At 37.2% G+C, this 20,573-nt stretch overlaps 1 protein-coding gene across 4 annotated transcripts in view; it reads right to left on the bottom strand.

Moving 5' to 3' along the window:
• ANO3 (anoctamin 3) overlaps positions 1-20,573 on the bottom strand; it is a 212,940-nt gene that overhangs the window by 81,268 nt on the left and 111,099 nt on the right. For all 4 annotated transcript variants that reach the window (XM_063332451.1, XM_063332450.1, XM_063332454.1 and 1 more), the window contains exons 2-3: positions 11,671-11,883; positions 10,601-10,672 (exon numbers count right to left, since the gene is read on the bottom strand). In XM_063332451.1, the coding sequence (XP_063188521.1) occupies positions 10,601-10,672; positions 11,671-11,883 (285 nt within the window). The remainder of the gene's footprint in view (positions 1-10,600; positions 10,673-11,670; positions 11,884-20,573) is intronic.

The following is a 20,573-nucleotide window of genomic DNA, read 5'->3' as shown; positions in this document are numbered from 1 at the left end:
AGACATTATGAGTACACCTACTACTCCAAAAAACACCTTCGCAAAAGTATATAATGTTTTATTTAAACAATTGAAAGTTATTAAATGAGTCTTCCCTTAGAGTTCAACATACTTTTACCTGCTAAACATTTTTATGTTTTCAAGAACACAATTTTTATATTGTAGCATGCATTTTCTGTAAAAAAAAAAGTTAAAAAATTACCTTCCATTTAAAGATACTTACTATCTTGTCTGAAATGTAGTCAAAAAAGGTTTTAGCTATGAAAAGCCCCATAAAAATAATGAAACTTGGAATTAAAAACTTATATTTGTTGTATAAAATGTAATGATACTTGCTATTGTGCCTTTCAGCAGCTGATGACTTAGTTTATGCATGTAAAGCACTGTCCTACACAGTAATGGTATCAATTATGGTATCAAATAGTATCAAAAATCGGGTGGAATGAAGATGAAAACATGGCATTTAACCATTGCACTCGAATAAGCATTTGTTACACCTGTCTGAAAAAATGTCAGACTGGGAGACATAGCTTACAATCCGCATTCTAAAAGTATATTAAAGTCTTAACATTCATGTAGTTTTAGACGTTCGTGACAACAAAACACCTGAAGTATGCTTTGCAGATACCTTGCATAGACTACTAGTTCCATTTACCTCTTCTGCAGCACATTTTAAAACATATCTTAATTATAATTAATTATACACAAAGAAAAAAGTTCAATGGATTGCATCATATTTCTATACCAGAACAGGTTAGAAAGAATAATTACAATGTGTGTGCGCTTTGGGGGCCTCATTTTGTTTCTTCAGTTGAACTTTTTGTAAATTTATTTTCATTAGTTTCAAAACGTTTAAAGAACAGAGATGAAATATTTTGGTTTTAGAAAAAGATCGTGAGAGAAGCTCACAGAAATGAAACTTTGCCACTAGTAGCACTGACCGTGCTTTTGTATTCTTCTATGACCAGGCGCCTTTTCTGTAATAAGGTACCTACCACTTTCATAAAAGTAGAAAGTCTCTCTTCTGTAACTCTCCCACCCACCAAGCCATAATTACATTCCCTTAAAGATAAACTTACGTGACCTAAATTAACTCGAGCTTGATCATTCCTAGTGTCACCAACGCGTACTGCAAAGCACAGTGTTTTAACTCCTTAAGTCTTTCTTCAATAACTGCAGTTTCTAAACTTCCATGACATTTTTTATATAATGATTGGCTATAAAAGAACACTATTTTCTGCCATCCTTTCCTCCACAATCTCTATTATGCAGGTTTGCATTTTAACTGCCATTTGGGATTGCCGCAAGCCAAACCAAGACAGCATCCCTGAATGTCGTGGCTGGAGTTGTACTGCCCAAGGACATTTTTAATGTAACATACCCTAAAAGCAATGATAGGGACTAATTGTCTGTTTAACTTGCATTATAAGTATCCATGTTGAAATTCAAATGCAGAGTCTTTGTTTGGCTGCCGCTCCACAAAACGTCATGAGAAAAGCTTGGCCGCCTCAAGCTCTTTCCCTCTGCACTGTGGGAAAGCTACTGTTTACTTCATTTTTTATTTCCCGTCATGCCATCCCTGGCCTACAACAACTCATTTGGTTGTTATTGTCGAGAACAACTGCCAGCTCTCCCTGCTCTTGTAGTTCTTGGATGGGCTCTAATGTCAACCACCACAACGAGCCTGCTTGACTTTGGGAGGGGGAGGGTGTAGGCAAGAAGCCACAGGAGATTAAAAAAACCCAACAAATCCAGTTCGTATTGCTCTGGAAGTTCAGGCTTCAGCAAGATGGCTCCTTAACCATCAGATGGCGTCAGCCATGAGAAAGATGGCTCCTCAGATCACTGCTCGCCTCTCAAACGCACGTTCTCTTCTCCACTGTTAAAAAGTGCTGTCCCACCTCTGCCTTACTGGGACATCCCAAAGACATGAGCCAGGAGCCCCATTCCTATGTGCCTGGGGACTTCCAAGCGCTCATGACTTTTTACTTAAATGTGGGCTTTGGGGTGGTTTTTTGTTTGTTTGTTTGTTTGTTTTTAATTATTATTATTTTCTCCTCTTTTCAGAGCTAAAAAAGATTGAGCAGATTCTCTGCTGTGTAGATCTAATCACTAAAATACTGCTCTACAATGGGCAGAGATCAATGCTTCTATGTTGAAATGTATCAGCTGAGCAGATAGAGTGTATTTAGCTTTCAGTTAATCTGCACTGCAGGTATTAATTCAGTAAGGTACTAGAGTGAACAGTAATTTCCAGAAATGTCTAAAGAACCTTTACTCAATGTAAAAATATGGCAAAGAGTGTAATAAGCGTTTATGAAACACTTTTCCATTTCTCCTTTACTGCAGAATCAAATTAAAAAAAAAAAACCAAACAAAAAAACCCAACCAAACAAAAACCAACCCAAAACTTAATAATTTCTGTCCCATTGGGGAGACTCTTGGCTAAAAGCAGTCCCCCTACATTAACATTAAAGTAAATGGCAGATCTAGAGTTATCTGAAAAACTTTGAAACTCCGCTAAAACTTGAGAGATGTACAGAAAAGAGAAAAAGAGAGAGGAAAAATAGCATGATTTGCGTAAAAATGAAAAAAATCTTTTGCAGCGGGAGGATGGGACTGTTGTACGCTCACATCCATGTCCTCAAAGTGACAAGGACGTCTAAAGGACAACTGCCTTCATACTTAACCCCTCTCTTTTTTTCGCTTTTGAGCTCCTGGTAGGATTAGTATTTTTTTTCCAGGGCTGTTCAGGCAAAATATTATTGCCAATGCAAACAGAATGTGCACGACCCTTTACATGACCTCTTTATATGAGTTTTCAGAGTACCGACTAAAGGAGGAGAAAGATTTATATATTAATCCTACAAAATCTTATATTAAGAAGACTATGTGCTTGCAGAATTGAGTAAACAAACATACAATGGAACTATAATGCATTTTTAAGCAATTAGTATAGCAAATAACAATATCTTGCTGCTGTATTTCACTTATTCAATTACATTAATTAAAACTTGTGTGGTGGTTGAAAGCTTTTTGAACTGTTGTCACATAAAAAATTTTTATTTAAAAAAAAAAATCATTGAAGTGACATATATAGAATTTGCAAGCCGCAAGTGACCTGTTACAGAAAGGAAAACTAATATGCTATGATGACTTCAAGTCAGGAAAAGGAAGGTTTCTGTATTAAACTGTTTAGCTTTGCCTAACACTGCAAAAATAAGATAGAAAAGAAAGGATGAATTTTAAAAAAAAGATGAGGCTATTAAATCAGAGAAAAGGGTGACAGCTTGTAAATCTAGAGGCAGAAACCAAATCATATTTCAATGACGTCAATGGGAATTTCACTATTTGATTCAATATCTCAAGGACTTCTCTTTAATTAGGTAGGTACTTAAATTTAATTAGGTCTATACCTATAATTGTTAGCATACCTAAACATATAACTAAGTAATGTGTACTGCCAGCTTGGATCCGCACTCAAGTATCAAGTGATTTAAAAAAGATTCAAGCATTAATCAAGCAGATTACAGGTCTCTCCATCCTAGTGGTTGCTTTGTTTGCTACCTTGTAACACAGAGGGGACGATGAGTAGCTTCAGTCTTCATACACCACAAAAACCCGTCTATACTCCCCGACATATCATTTTGTTATGTTTGATGCATGACAATAAGATTTGCCCTCAGGGCACTTATAGGATAAAATGTTAGAGAGACTTTAATTTCTGGGACTCTTTTACCTAACAACGCAGAAGCATTTTGTTTAGAAATTGATTTCTAGGTCCACACTTTGCATCTTCATTTTTGGGTCTTCTTAACTGCTTGGCTTACCTTTCTTTCTGTCGTATATTTCTGAAGGGACAAGAGTGCATTTTAATTTTATGACAGTTAGAGGATAAAAAGCACTTGGCCCCATTTCTCTGTAGCATTTAATCCACCAATATATTTTAGATTACTGCAGTGTAGGACAGCAAATGTTTTTCAATTGAAATGTGGCATAATTATGGGAAAAAAAATAATATAAAAATTATTCCTAAACAGTTTCACAAACTTTGATAGGATGACTCTTGACTCAATCCTTTGAGCTTTTATACATTTAGGGATAGGCCTTGCAAAGCTTTAGTAAGAATGAGATTATTGGTCAAGAAATTAATCCCCTTTTGCCCTAATTTTAGTGCTAGAAATAACAAATAACCTGGTGAAGAATATCAGTAAAAACCTATATAAACACATTGTGATGGATTTAGGTCTTCTTACTTAATTCTGCTGTGTACTTGGAATACTATATTGCATACATAACATCGCAGGTTTTTCAGCTACCAGTGTACGTGTGTTTACGTATCAGGCTTTTCTCAATATACAATTTCTCACGAGCTTTCAGACAGTGGTAACCATTATACAGAGTGTTCCTCATTTTTAAAAAGGCTTGCAGTCTTGCTGTTTGCAGGAGTTAAGATTTTGTACAGAGTTGGCGATTAAATGCCTAAAGCACTTCGATACTTTGAACCTCAATATTAAATCCGAAGACTAATTCTTACTAGTTTCAGTGAGCACTATGCTCATAACGGATCACACGCCTTCTTCATCCACGCTACCAGCTCTCCAGGAATGAACCGGCTCATAGAGCAGCTGAACAATTCCCTCACACAGCCGGCGCAGGAGAAACTGTCCTAATGCAGTTTTTCAGCCATCTCACACCACAGTCAGAATAGATGTGACATCCTTACCTATGGCAGGCATTGCCTAAGGGCCACGAGCTTCCGAAAAAATTATTCTGAAAGTCACAATGGAAACATGATGTTTCTCTTGAAGCAGAAACTGAACCTGGTTTTCTTGAGTCATATCCTCCGTGACCTTTCGGTCCATCCTTTCATGTAAATACTGGATGTATTGCACAGGTTATTCTGTCCATTTCAGTTTATCATTGCATCACTTAATCAAAATTCACTTACAAACACTTCTGTAAACAAACACCGAAAAAAGTTTTTATCGTGCAGTTATTATGGTACTTTGTTGGATTGTTAGTTTTGGTTCAGGTCGTCATTCCTCAGTTCATTACATTGCAGCATGGCACGCAAATGAGGGAGTTTCTTACGTACAACCTTTGTAGTCACTGGAATCAGGATACGTTCAGAACACAAGGTGACTGTTACAGCAAAATTATAAACTACATCGTTCATGATCAAGTTCCTGTCTAGGAAGGATTTCATATCACGCTAAGGAAGAAGAGTTACGATGCGTAAATCCCTCATAATTAACCTAATTCATAAAAAAAAAAACAAAACCCCAGAATAAATTAATTAGTGTTGTTTGATTTGCTACTGAGTGCTGGTTTTATTTGCCCAATAACTTAAAATTAGATACTCATTATATCAAAATCCTGAATGCCAATTTCTAGTCATTATCCATTCCTCATTTTTTACATCTTATTTGAAATGAACTATGTCAGTCTAACAGTGGAGTGCAGATACTCTGATGATCCTCTGCCATTTCTGATGGCAGGATCTGCAGAAAGCTACTTAAATGCTTATTTGCATTAGAACGAGCAAATTGGATTTTTAAGTTAACAAGCAGACTATCAGATTCACAAGTCCTTCTTTTAGTCTAATTGGATTTCCGATATTGCCTAACTCCTGAAAATCTTGATGCCTTAGCTATGTATGCGATAAACTGGATTTTTAAAGGCATTAACCTGCATTGTAATAAGAAATCCCTTTTGTAAATCTGGCTCACAGTGTTTGAAAGTGAACGTGAAAAAAGAAAGTCAAACCTGGTAATTTTAACAACGGAAAGGGACCCAGCAAATGGAAAAAACATGTCACACATCAGTGCAAATACGGCCACTGTCCCATTCCTTTTGCTAAACCCAAAGACAATTTGAGAAAAGATTAGATCATCCAGTGGAATATTATTTACTATTTGTGTGAGCCTTTGCACCTTACACAGTTCTTTTTCACCTGTACCATGCATTAGAAGAGAGCGTTTATCTTAGTTATGGCAAGAAAAAAGTGATTCTTCTTAGAAAAAGGGAGTTATTACTCAAATAAAGTAAAGCAAATTCTCCTGCAAATAATGTAAATTACCTTCAGCTTGAGTACTTCCTTTTCAGTTCAACAATAAAGAACTGCTCACTTCTCCTAAACTCAGTCAATTGATTTCTAAAAAGCACACTCAAAACCCCTAAAATTTTAACAGAGATGACTGAAAAGGATTTTTCAACTGTTCATGGAGAAAAAATTCTAGCGCAAATAACCTTCATCAAAATTGTTTACATTCAGATTTCTTTTAGAAAAGATGGCCAGCCAAATTTGTGATCGTTCAAAGACTTGTTCCCTTTATGCATGTGACAGCCTTTAAGGAAAAAGAAAAGCATTATTTTAAAAATTTACCAATTACTGTTTCTTTACACACGCATGTGCACACAGATATACCCCACACCAGCGGAGCAGCTCCTGAATTAACTAACCCATTCGTTAACCTTAATGTGTCTGCAATTCTGTTATGTTTCTAGAACTTAAAAAAAAAAAGCTCTAGAGGAAACCAAATTTGTATTAATGTGACTTTCTGCATGTAGTTACTATGTAGCTACTAGGAATTATTCCCCATTTATTTTTTCCAGCTCCAACCGAAGCCATGAGCTATTATTGGTAGCTGCAGTAAAGCCAGAAATTCAGTAATTGAAGTTAAAGCTATGTCATTTAAATCCAGCTGGCACAATCAAAGTAATTACTGAGCATGTCTTTCAGAAGAAAAAAAAAAAATCACAGTAAAACCAGAACAGAATATAAATATACACTAGATTTTTAAGCAAGTATCCACAGACAGAAGACTCAGGGGAAAAAAACTATAATGTTGAATTCCTTTTGAGAGAACGAATGTCAAGTGTCCCGCTGTCATTGGTGTGACTTTCAAATGTATTAAAAAATGGGTAACACTGGAATTATATTGTGACAGCAATGAGTTCAGACTTCAACGTCCAGGCTCTTGTGCAACACCTATTTACATGTGTCTACAAATACAACGCAAGTATTTTCTTTTTTTTTTTCTTGTATTTACCTCTTGTAAGATCCTGAAACTCAATTCTAAAAAAAAGTATGAAAAAGATTTTTCCTGTTTTGCTATATCTGTGCCTTTTAGGTATTTGTAAGTCTTTTATCAACATGAGAGAGTAGTCCAGGTAAGTCCTGTAACACAGGTATACTGTTCTTCTTCCCTAAAACAGGAACGAGACCTAGCCTAACTGTCTTGGTCATCTCCCGTAGGCATCTCTCCTGTGCCTGGCATCAAAGATTATACAGCTAGGCAGTGAATACTTCTACCGCCTCTGTAAGGGTTGCTCTGAAGTCTTCACATTTCATACTAGAACAAAAACTTTAGGCATCCTTCAGGAAAAATTTCAAGCACCACCTCAAGACAACGTGTAACTTAACGTTACAGAGTTGGTCTTTCCTGGACAATTCAGTAACTGGAACCTCAGCCTTCCACTTCCCTGACCGCCAGCCTCAGCAGCAGGGTAGTGGTTACTTTGCGGTGGTCTCCCCCCTGGCGAGAAATCCTACCCTCTTCCAACCTTGCGTAAATATTTCTGAAGAAGTCTTGACAAATCAGGAATGTTCTCATCCAAAAGCTTATTTGGAAAATTCCCCCATGTGTGTGGTTACAGGATTTGACGAGCTACTTGCAGCTAAATGAGTTGACAAAAATGAACGTGTCGTCTTATTAAGAATAAATTCACTGCAGTTAGTTTTTTACTAACTACATAATATCGGTTATCAAGCCTATTGGTCTCTGGGAGAAGTTCTTAGGTAACAAGGCACTTTCTGAACAGTCAAAAAGCAGGAATCTTTCACTCATTTGATGAGTAAAAAAATCTTAGAAGAGGCTGCAGTGGAGCTGGAGGGATTAACGTTCTTCGGTCAACTGGGAACTCGGATCTTCTGTGAACTCAAGTCACAACAAGTGACAAAGATCACTTAAACCAGAACTTTACACTCTTCTATAACGCGAAAACACAGGAAAAGAAAATGCTTCTTCAAGGAAGTAGAAGCAATAACATGATTTTGCTCTGGACTGAACACCAAATTCTACAACCACGCTTTGAGAAACACAAGGTGTAATGATTTAATGTCCAGATCCAAGCAATAGGTGATTTCCACCTAGGTAAGATCTGAAAGCCCTGATCATAACCTTTACTGGGTGAGAATTTCCATGAAGCTTTGGCTAAGCCCTGAGCATCCCAGCGCGTCTGAAACCTCATAGTTCATGTTACAGAAGCTCAAAGCCTATAACTTTGCTTGTGTTTACTGATTCCTCAAACTAAAAACATTACTTACCACCTAAAACTGACAAGAACATAAATACATAATGTCCTTCATCTCATTTGTCTGTGTTAGCAGAAACAAAGGTGTAATACATTATCTTCCTACTTTATAAATCCATCAGCGTCACTAACTAAACAAGTCCAACAGGTTTATGGCCTCATCTAGAGTCAACTGCAATAAATGAGAACCTTCCCTCTAAAGTCCTTTATCTGACGTCTGTTAATCCCCTTCTCACAAAAAGATAGTTCATCTATGGACACAATTCTGGAAGAGGAGAAAGCCATTTGCCCTATTTTAAGTACAGTTCCGTGATGCTGCCTAATTAAAAATTCACCACATTCACTTAATTCAGCATTCTTTCACGTTCTCAGGAGAGCAGTTTGAAAAGGTTCACTAAGAAGATGATACCCATTAATCAGCCTATTTTACAAACTCCATCAAAGTGCCAGAGTACCGATTAACGCATGCAGCAGCACTGCATTGTTTTCACCTATTTGGTGAAACAATATTCGTTTTTTCTTTTTTCCTTTTTTTTTCTCCTTTTTTCCCCCAGATTGAGGATAAAATCGACAATTTTAGTTTGGAGACAAATTCTTACCCGCATAAATACGCTCTTCAAGTGCAAACAAACTGTATTTTGAAGGCTTATAGAAAGGCCATTTTTTAAAATGTACCTTTAACTATCGCTGATTTCTCTTCCTGAATCTAACTGGTAACGCTGATTTTTATCTAAGGCAATTCTTATTACTGACTTCTGAGATGTATTTATAAATAGTGTTTCCTTTCTTGCTCATAGCTGAACATCCTAACCAATTCAACTTCTGTAAATACAGAATAACTTAACAGATTTCAGTGATGTAATTTGGGATTAACTCAAGAAACACGAAAGTTAGCAAAGGGCTACCATTTAAATATTTTTCTGTCCTTTCAAAGAGCATAGCTGTAGTCAAAAGAGGAGAAACATCCACACCAAAGTTTGAGCTGTTGAGAATTAATCTATCTTTTCCTCGATCGCTGAGCCCTCCATGTTTCTTTTCAGGTTAAAACTAGGTGATGTGATTGAAAAACAGTGCATCACTTACTATAAGAAAGAATTCCTGCTGCTGTACATAAATATGCAATAATATCAGCACCTGTATGTGTAAGCAATAGTAGTAAAAAATAAAACAGGATATAAAAAAAAAAAACGAAGCAACTTATAACAGTGAAATCTTGTAGTGCCTGTGCTTGCCTAACCAATGAAACCAATTACACTACAAGAATGAAATAGCTTCAACTGGAACTTTACTGAGACACGTGATTTTCTTATATAAACTACACGCCACATTTTTGGGCTGTGTCATGATTTTGGAACATTTTGATTTCCTTTTGGAGGAAGTATCAATTTCACTCATATGTCCAGTAGCTACCACTTCAGGAGACCTTGAAGAGCCTCTTACTTATCATATATTTTGGGCATCAAGAAACATCAATGCTAAAACATGTGAGAGGAGAGCAGAAATAGCTTTCTGAAAGCAGATCCCTCTTGTTCAGCACGAAGATACAATTTCTAGTTTGATGCTACATTGACTGTGAGCAAAAAGATCTTTCACAGTAGTTTTGCAAAGTGCAGCAATATCTGCGCATACCTTAGATGGGTAATACATGGCCAGGGAATTTCAAAATTAATTAATTTTGGAACTTGCAAATTACTACCCGTGTGTATATACAAGCTCATTTTGCAGTTGCAAGGATAGGATTATTCTAATAACTCTTTTCCTACTTTCTCAGACTTAATTAAATTATCAAAATGGCATGAATGCAGGTACAAATATGCTCTGATTTTTCCGCATTACTACTTTTTTTTTTTTTTTTTTCCCAGATTGGAACACTTTTAATACTGGAATGTCTAAAGCAAATATATGTGAATATCTAAAGCAAAAACAACAACAAAACAACTGCAGCCGTGGCAATACGGAATAACATGACTATACTGGAATAATAACTATTTCAAAGGAATTTCAAACACGTGCTTCCATGTGATTGTATTACAAAGGATTGTTATGGGAAAAGGTTACACTGAATGTATGCAAAACTACTTCTCTGTCTTTAGTTCCTATTTACTGTTAGTCTAAGGGGTGAGAAAGTATCAGGAAATTTACGATAGGACATACTTCTTCAGTCCCCTCTTTCAAAAAACCTGGCAGTTCAGGGTAAGTATGGCCTTTCCACACTGAAATACTGCAAGTGTAATTGAAGAAACATTAATTTATTATTATTTCATTTCAGACATAAACTTACCTAAAAACGCATCACTGTATTCTGTATTAGACAGCTTAAGCAAGTTGTTTTCCAAAGTCTCCATCACTTTAGCTGGAATAAACGCAATATCCATGTTAGCATTCACATATATTTTGTAAGCAAAAGACACATTTTTTTTTAAAAAACTGTCAGTGATTCAAATTAAAAAAATTTAGGCTGAAATTTTAAAGAGCCCTTTCCAATGATGGAAAAAAGAACACGATCACTTCAGTGAAGACCTTCACTCTATTCCTGAGAGAAGTTTAACTCGGTGAAATAGCATAGCAGAGTAATAATTAGTGCCTATCGACATTAAGGAAGGACTTATCAAAATTTAGTAGCAGAAGCGAGATGAGTTAATTTATTCTATAAAGGATCACACACAGTTGTCAACAGCTTATGGCAACGGCTGGCAACAGGTGACACACGCTGTGATTGGGATCTCCAACTAGACTAGTCTCTCTGTCAAGGCATGTTTTTCTGTTAAAACAGAAATCCTAAGAGAAAAGTAGTTCCTTTTCCCAACACAATCTAAAATTCGTTAGGATTTTTTCCCTTTTCCTCCCTTTTCTCTCCTTCTCTCCATACCGCTTTGACACGATTCTGCTGTTCATGAATGAACACATTACTCCTACATGTTCATGCTTAAAGACATTTCTTTCTGAAAGCTTAATATTTATTTTTTCTCCCTCTCTTAGGACAAACTACAGAAACCTTCCTGCTCTTCCCCAGCGTAAAGGAGCGCCTTCTTGTCTTGTTTTCAGTGAGAAGGAAATAATCTTGTAATTCAGAAAAATAAAAGAATAATTAGTTTAAGCCTCACTTCAAACATTATAGAGATTCACTCAAGAACTCAGTACCATGGTTCTTCTAGCTGTTTTGTGCAAAAACGTCTCTCCGATAAATCGTAGATATCTAAACAAATCAAAGCTTATTGGATGCCCCTATAATTTAATGAAAGATGCTAAAAAAATTATATCTAAGACACCACAGGACTTCAAATGATGTTCCCATAGATCCCTTCCGTTCCCAGCATTGGAGCAAATTCCTGGAAAAGAAAATCCTCCTACCTCGCTCTGACACCACATCCACCGTAGCTGTAGATGTCCCAGCGCTCAGAGGCTGGGGCCGGGGCTGTGGCTGCACGCGGTTTGGCTGCAGAAAAGACGAATGCTTGGTCAGGCTCTGAGGATGCGTTTGGCTCTGGGCTAGGCATGGCATAGATCTTCTAGAAGGTTTCAATGGATGCTCCTTCACTGTCTCACTCTTGCTTGTATTCATACCTGAAAAAGCCAAGAGAAAAAGAACATAAACTCTGCCATATTAAGCAATGACAAAGACAGCTAATCCACTTAATAAGCAACTCTCCAACTAAAGAAAAATGTTTAAGATATTTGAAGTTCAAAGAGGAATAGACAGTTGGGAACAAAATCCAGCAATTCTTCACCTACCCTTCCATCAACACCCCACAATTCAAATTCGCAATATTCTAAATCTGGTGATTACCAAAAAGTTAGATTTTTTCTGAGGAAAAAAAAGATGGTTTATTCTTCTGTTTAGCTGTTGCTGACCTTCAGGCTCTGTTCACTATTCCTTATTACTACGCTAACACACAATATGACCTCTCCATTAACATATTGAAAAGAAACCAAAAAAATCATAAAACTGGAATTAAAAAATGACTTAGCAGTTATAATACTGAATCTATTTTATGGCATACTTGCTAAAAAGTAGTTTGAGATTTTTAACAATTAAATCAGCTGACATTGCACTACACTGGTTAACAATAATTCAGTTTTCTAAGTAGCATGTACTAATTCAGCACATTTTGTTTGTGTGACTGGCTGTCTCTGTTCTGAGTGTGATAATTATTTACAAACAAAGATATGCAACTACCCTTCCAAGATGATACTTTTACCAGTGTTCATCCCATTTAACTCCCATTTTATATTTCTTCCCAAAATCTCAGGAATTTGTCAGGCAACTGAAATCTGAACTCGTCAATATATGCAAAACCAGGGCCATACACATATATGCTCATTATTCTTCTTTAGTAATTACAATTAGATATATTTCTAAATGTTCAGGTTTGGCAGATAGTAAATAAGTATTTAATAATCATTATAGAACGACAACATGAATTTATGACAGTGACTCAGCAGTAATGATGCCTCGCATTATACTACAGTATTTGGCAGAAAGGATGGCTTACAGACACTATGAAAACTTAAAATAAATCTATTCCTGAAAGGCTCTGGTACATTATAAAATATTTACACTTTCCTTTCAAAACTACAAAATTAATTTCCCCTTCACCATTATGGAATTATATTAATGCTCTTAATCCTCTTACCTGTTGGGTAACCTTTGTGAAAAAACATTGTAGAAGCACATGGTGGCAAAACCCCCCACACTTCAAAGTTGGTTAGAACAAAAGAGTTGGGCCAATGGTTTGGAAAAAGCCGAACTCTTAACAGTTCTTTCTGAGATACAAGGAAATTAAGTAACTTTCCTAAGTTTAAATGGAAGAGAAACTCATTATTATACACCTTCTGACTCAATCTAGGGCCTTGATGTACACCATCCTTGTAAAAATTGAGTAATTCAACACTGAGCAAAATCCAAGTCCATAAAAGAGCTGATATACTGTCTTCAGCTCCATGATGGACAGGGTTTGCTTCTCCTGCTTTTGCTTACGGTCACGCTGTACCCCAGGAACCGGCAGGTCAGGCAGGCAGAAGATGCTGGAGCGCAGGGGCATCCCAGGAGCCGGGTAACTGATGGCGCGTGGCTGGAAGCTGGGGAGCAAGAGAGCCCCTCGCGAAGGACCAGAGGCAGCTGGGCAAATCAATCTTTGCCATTGGGCTACTGGTTGTTGCAACTTAAAAATATTTTTTTTTTTTTTTTAAAAAGCCAAGGTCTCACTAGTTCAGTAGCTAGTTGCATGATTCATAGGAGTTCTTAATTTTTCATGAAGCTTTAAATCGTTTACAAAGTTAGAAACACATTTTCAAAGACAAATGCATTGCATATCGGGTGGGTTGAGCCCGGCCACCAGCTAAGCACGACGCAGACACTTGCTGACCCCCCCACAGCAGGATGGGGAGAGAGAACGGGAAGAGCAAGAGTGAGAAAACTCACCAGCTGAGGTAAAGATCATTTAATAAGTAAAGGAAAGAAGGAGAACCAAAACAAAACGATGATGCAGTGGCAATCACTCACTCACAGGATGCTATGAAGAAAACTAACTCCATCCCAGCCAGACCCAGTAGATACATTCAGAAGTTAATGCCAGAAATTTTGGCTACTTTCTTGTTCAAATGCCTCAAGTTGTTCCACCAAGAACAATACGTGACCTCCTAGAGCCTGCTGTCCTGCCTGTCCAAGTGAACTAGATGGAAACGCACCACAGAAGAAAAAAAAATATATATAGTCCCCCAAATATGTGGGAAGTCTCTATCAACTAGTATATTCACATAAACAAAGATTACAGATACACATTAATATTCACCTCTACCAAAAATATAAGGCAGAGGAAAAAAACCACAAAACAGCTACGGTTCCAATGCCAAGGAAAATTAACTACACGGGGTTTGCTATGAAGAGTGCTAAAGCCTCCTGTCTGTACAGCATCAGCAGATCTTCTGTGATTGCTGCACACAGTGTCAAAGATCCTCAGAAGATTAGCGCAGAGACTCTGTTTTACTACGCTATTGCTCTGCTTGACAGCACAATTTACTCTGCAGCGTGTTCTTATAAATCTTAGTCTCTTAGTGATGTATATTACCTCTCTCTGTGCTAGAAAGAAAGAAGTAATCTAAACATTTCTGCTGCTTGGAGTGCCATGAACTTCCAAGGAATCTTCCCCATTAAATCTGTGCCACTCGAGGAAGGATGTCACACTCAGCAAATCTCTCTTCTCTAAATCTCAACATACGAGTCCACAAAGAAGGTCCTTTGATTAGCAGGATACCCTCCATACTTAAGTATAATAGCTAAGGTTTAAAAGGACCTTTCATTTAAAAGCTTCCCCGCGCTCATAGAACACACTTTGCTTCACTGTAAGTGTTGCTCTATCAAGGAATGCAGAACTTCATTAGGCCACCGAGGACAGTTATTCCGGATCTGCAGCACAGCGTAACTGCCCTTGGTCCGACAGACCAAGTATTCATTTAACAGGAGGTGGAGGCAGATAGAGGTAAGCTTCTGCTGCCTCAGAAGGTGCCACAGTTGTTAAAAGGGGTATGAGCAGAAAGGACTCTGCTTCTTAATAATTTCGAAATGGCTGCTCTGAGCCAGCAGAGCAGGCAGTGGCACTGGGCTATAGCACCAAGGATGCTGTGCCCGGAACAGCGAAATGCTGCGTAACACATCTGCTACGCTATTTGCAAGGTTTCGTAGAATCATAGAATGGTTTGGGTTGGACGGAACCTTAAAGATCATCTCGCTCCAACCCCCTGCCCTGGGCAGGGACACCTCCCACTACACCAAGCTGCCCAAGCCCCATCCAGCCGGGTCTTTCTGAGAAGTATTCTTCACAGCTCTTCCTAAACGGAACCTGTTTATTAGACCAAAGTCTACAGTCGTTAGACAGAGCAATGGGTAATATAGAATAATATATACAAAGATGTATTTCCTAATTGTTCTGGATGGCTTTAACGATCAGTTTCTTAAGCTGTGATACGCTGTCAGTAATCACGGACCCTACCGCATAATTATTACTGTTGCCAAAAAAGAGTGTTTCTTGCATCTGTATCGGAGTCACTGCGTGCAGCAAGATGAATCATTTTATTACCAGAGAAATTTACAGTAATGCAAATAACACACACTGTCATTCAATTTTAACAACAATTTAAGTGATACATATAAAAAAAGAGTATAATTCTTTTATGAAGCACTGCCTCAATTTAAAAGAAAATTACTCCCTTTTGCTCTCTCTCACTGTAAACTCCTTGGTGTAATTTCAAACAGATTCCTTAATAGCACGCTGCTTCTACTCGGAGGGAGAGATTCATAGCAAAGTAACCTCAGAGCACATTTTTTTTGTTACCCCAGCAGTACGACCTACCTTCAAAACCGAAATTTAACAAGTTAATTCATTCTCTGCTCATGTGCCTGAGTCCAGTTCTGTGCCGTGCCAGTTGCGCTGGCTTTTGCTGCTGCATGCCAACGCTCACCCAGCTCTGGCACACAAACAGCTCGTGGGTGACTTCATCAAACGGGTCACTAAATGGATTTACTGACATTATTTTTATTCCTTCCTCTCTTCTCTGTAGGGGTGTTTTCTAGAATCCGTACCTTTCCAACTAGAGTTTTGCTACACAGACCTCGCTTGTTCAGGGATATTTGGATCTGCACTAAGAGACATGTACACACTTAGCAAAAAAAAAAAAGCATACACCTGTTTTCCTGTTCAAACCGCATTCATTGGTTCTTTCCCTATGAAATATTCCTCTGGCACTTAGCAGGAGTATGGAAATAAGTACAGCATGAGTATAAAAATTTCTCACGGCAGAGAAAAAGGTGGTTAAAGTTTATGGTTTAATCAGATCCTGTCTTTTATTTTAGCACTTCTGCCTTGGAAAGTGCTCTTTCCGAGGGGAAGCTGGGGATTCCTGTCATGTAGGCAAATCCCTACATGGCTCAAAGCCAGAATAGCCAGCTGTACTACGGCTTCTCATAGCTTCCTGGCAGAGCAGGCAGGAAAGATGGAGCTAGAGTATGATGAGCTTTTCTGATCGTTAAATCAGTATGCACAATTTAATGCACGCTCAACGTTATGCCAATCTAGAAAGACTCCAAATGAAGCCAGCTCCCGGATGCCTCCAGGTTTTGGCAATTAGAAGCATAAAGGAAAAATTCTCCTATGCCTCATTCTGTGAGATACAGATACAGTCGATCATTTCTTTATACTGCTAAGAGAAAAAAAAAATAATTGCGTTTCAGTCACTCCTAATTTTAGATGAGGAAAGTTTTACAGCTAGTCCATATGCATTGTTGACCCAATGGTGGAAGCATCCTTAGCAAGGCTGGACCAGTGCTAATTTCACAAAGAACAGCCCGGTAAGTATTGCCCATCTAATCCAGCACAAACCTTAGCACAAAACAGGAGTAGTTACTATACCAGTCAAATCAATAGCATCAGCTTTATAGAGATATGCTGTATAATAACGTCCACAATCAACATCAATAACATGCAGGTCTTATCAACGACTCTTATCATCACAGGTTTGCTTGAGAAAAACACTTTCTTAATTGTAAAAAAGCTTCTGTAAAGCCTTTGGCTTCATGTACCGTACATCACTAATTAAATTGAAATGCCATTCATGAAACACATGAAACGGACTGAGAAGCTGATAAATCTCAAATGTTTCTGTCAACTGCATCATCAGAAGAAGAATCTTTAATCACATAAAATATGAAGAAAAGCTTGCAACACATTTCGTGACATTTCAGTTTAATGTGAAAAATTATTTCTACAGTATCAAGTAGAAAACAGCTCAATTTTGAAGAGCATTTTGTTTTCAATACTTCACGGATGGAACAGGTACTTACTGCTAAAGAATAACCTTACTCTGATTGGCAGCTGCAATCCACAAAAGAAAACTTAATGTAGGATAACTACTCTCTTCAATTCTGAGAAACCTTAATCAAAAGACACTTAATAATGAAGAAATAATAAATTATTTCAGTAACAGCAGAAGTTTTCTTATCTATTTGTAATACCTCAACAAATACAAAGGGTATTCAGTTTCACACATTAGACCTGTATTTGAGAAAGTCAGGAATGAACCCATACGTTCCTTTTTTTATATAAAAGGTGGAATCAAACTGGATAACCTCTGAATTCATTTTATATTCTCACAGAAAAAAAGAACCAACCAACCAACCCACCCACATCAAGTATTCGTATTATATTAACAAACACACTTAAAAAGCCTCATCAAAACTGGAGAAAATTAACCAATCCTTTTCTTAAGAAGAAAAAAACCCAACAACCAAGACACACACCAAACATGGGAGAAAAAAGCCTTCAAGGATGGACACTATTTCTCTTCAATACTATCCGTATATCATGAAAGCTTAGGAACCCAAATTTTCTGAAGGTATTTTTTCAGATCACCTTATATGCCTATTCCATTATGAAGCGAACAGGTCAACACAGAATCATTGAATCATTTAAGTCGGAAAAGACCTTTAAGATCATCGAGTCCAACCGTAGACCATCGAGTCCAACATTATTCCTATTAAATATTTTAAATGTAGCCACTTTGGCGAGTATAACTGCTAGGCTAGCCAATAAATACAGCCTGACCGACAGCAAGTCATTGTGATGGTATTTTTCAATTTCATCCCACTACACAAATAACATTGATTTATGAAGGTGTTTATGAAATAATATGCTGTTTAATGATACCATCAATCACTTCTTTGAAGACTGCTTCCATTAAATACCACGATTTTACTTCAACCTTTTGCAGTTGCAAGTATTGTGACAAGAGGAACATAAACAAGTAAACTGTAAATGCCTATAGTTTTGCTTGCTTTTTTCCCCTCTCAAGTTAGACATGTGAGAAATGACCTTCAATACAAAAGCATGGTTAATGAAAAGGGACAAGAATTGGTGGGATTATCTGAAAGTTCTCCAAGAAAACACACACTCAAAAAAATATATGGTTAGTTCAATTAATGAATATTTAAAAGAAAACCCACACTGAATCCTGCTATAACAGTTTTCAGAGATGGTGAATTTTTCCCAAGATCTTGTAAACAGCATTAACGTTTTGTGCAAGCTTCCATTTCTTTTTTTTTTTTTTTTTTTTTTTTTATAGTATTTATCCATTAGATTAAGAAATAGAAAGCTATTACTTTACTTATTTAGATAGCCATAGATTTTGATATGAGATCACTTTTTTTTTTTTAATTTATTTTCCTGATGAACTATTTAGAGAGAACTACTTCAGTGTATATATATATTATAGCACTATAAGGAAGGTTTAATGGAACCCTCTCAATATTTCAGCTTTTTCTCTTGACTTGACAACAGAGCAGCACTCAACTTTCCAATAGCACAGTAAGTACAGCAAACACAAAGGCTCAGAAGTCCCATTAGCCCTTTTGGCTATAGGCCTTCTCTCTGGACAGTGATTTTCTTTTATAAATAGCTGCCCCTTGCAAATATAAAAATCCCTTTCTGGGACACTGTTTCCCAGGAAAAGTCTCCAGCTCCTGCACCAAATTGCCAATCGTTGGCCAGCACTCAGTTTAATGAGAGATTCCATCCTCATGAGCTCTGCACGCTCGCGCAGTGATGATTTTACATATACTTCCAGGTCACTCCTAAAATACCCGCTAGGGTTAAAAGTGAGGACTCCAACGGAAAAGAAAACTCGTGAATAACTGTTTTACTATTTTTAAGTTTTATATTTGTGTTTGCGTCAGCATTTGATTTCCCCATTACTATGGAACTCTCCTTACTCCCCGGTGACATCATCTTCACCTCGGCATTTTCCCTTTGTGCCAGGGGAAGCAAACCAACAGCACAACAAAACTAAAGGATATAAAGAACTTCAAAAGACATTCCTCCCATTTCAGTAATGTTTGCAAACAGGATTCTCTGATTCTGCAACTTTGATTGCAAACTCTTTTCAAATAGTCATGGCCTTATTTTTCTCATAACTATACCAAAAGCAGAGTAATTAAGAAAAAAAAAAACCACAAAAAAACCAAAAAAACCCAAAAAACAAACACAGACCTACTACAGTGCTTTCATGGAGAACAAGAAATGACATTTCTTCCATTATACACCTCCTGCACTCAGGCCAGTGAAGCAAAGACCTATTTCCTTGTGGAAGCAGCAGGAAATTCAACTGCCGGAATTAAAGAATTGCTTGCAAGCTGCACAAACCTCTCCTTCTAAATATAGGAGGAGGTTTGGCCTTGCTCCCACACGGCGCCTACCAGGATAATTCCTGTAATGATCAGCTGAAAAATTAAAATGAGGTCTATTCCTTTCAACAGCTTTACCTTGATAAAAACTACCTAATTAGCTCACAGGATGAGAGAAGTAAAATTAAAAAAAGGAAGTATAAACATGTTTTCATTTGTGATTTGAAAGCATCTATCTATAAAATATAGAAAAGTTATCCCAAATGGCAAGATTTAATTGAAGAAGCCAATAAGATGCAAATACTTAAGGGTCACTGTATTGAAACATGATTAGAAATCAATTTCGGAGGTTTTGGGGGGAATAAAGACATTTCTCTCACGAAATCTCCAAGCAGTCCTGTTATACCTTATGCTCACAGAACCAGGCAAAAATGAAGGCTTCTACTAGACAACGATGTGCCGTCCCTCAAGAGCTCTTGAAGTCTTTTAGGCCTCTGTATGGTATGGATTGCCACGTAAACACATAAAAACTGTTAGAATTCCCACCTAAGTACAACCGAATTACCTACTTGGGAAATAATACGATTCAGCTAACTTGTGAAAATAGCAGGTTTTTTCACATCCTCACCTTTTACTGCTTCACTCTATTTTCTTGATTATCTGATACAGGCCCCAGATCTATTCTTTCTATCTGATTGAGAACTGCTTTAAGACTTCATTTTCTCATCTTGTCCACATGGAAATTACTTCTAATGTAACAGATTTTAGTTTATGGATTTTGAAGAGCATCAAAATGGAAAGGAAAAATTGATTATTTTTGTCTACAAAAAATTAACTGAAGTTAAATACAAAATGTATGTTTTAGTACAACATCAGTAAGGCAGGACTCATACCAAATTTAACACGTTACAGAATACTGTTCATTTTGTACAAAGTTTTGGGATGGTCTCACAATCACTATTACAAATAAGATTATACAATTTCCTGATATTACCCATGTTAGTAAGACGTACTTTAAGCATTTTTGGGTGTCTGATTTGCAGACAACAGTAAATACATTTGATCTCCCCCACCTGGAGTACTG

This window comes from Chroicocephalus ridibundus, chromosome 4 (genome assembly GCF_963924245.1).
Source record: "Chroicocephalus ridibundus chromosome 4, bChrRid1.1, whole genome shotgun sequence".
NCBI classification, from domain to species: Eukaryota; Metazoa; Chordata; class Aves; order Charadriiformes; family Laridae; genus Chroicocephalus; species Chroicocephalus ridibundus.
This window is presented reverse-complemented; position numbering and strand designations above follow the sequence as displayed.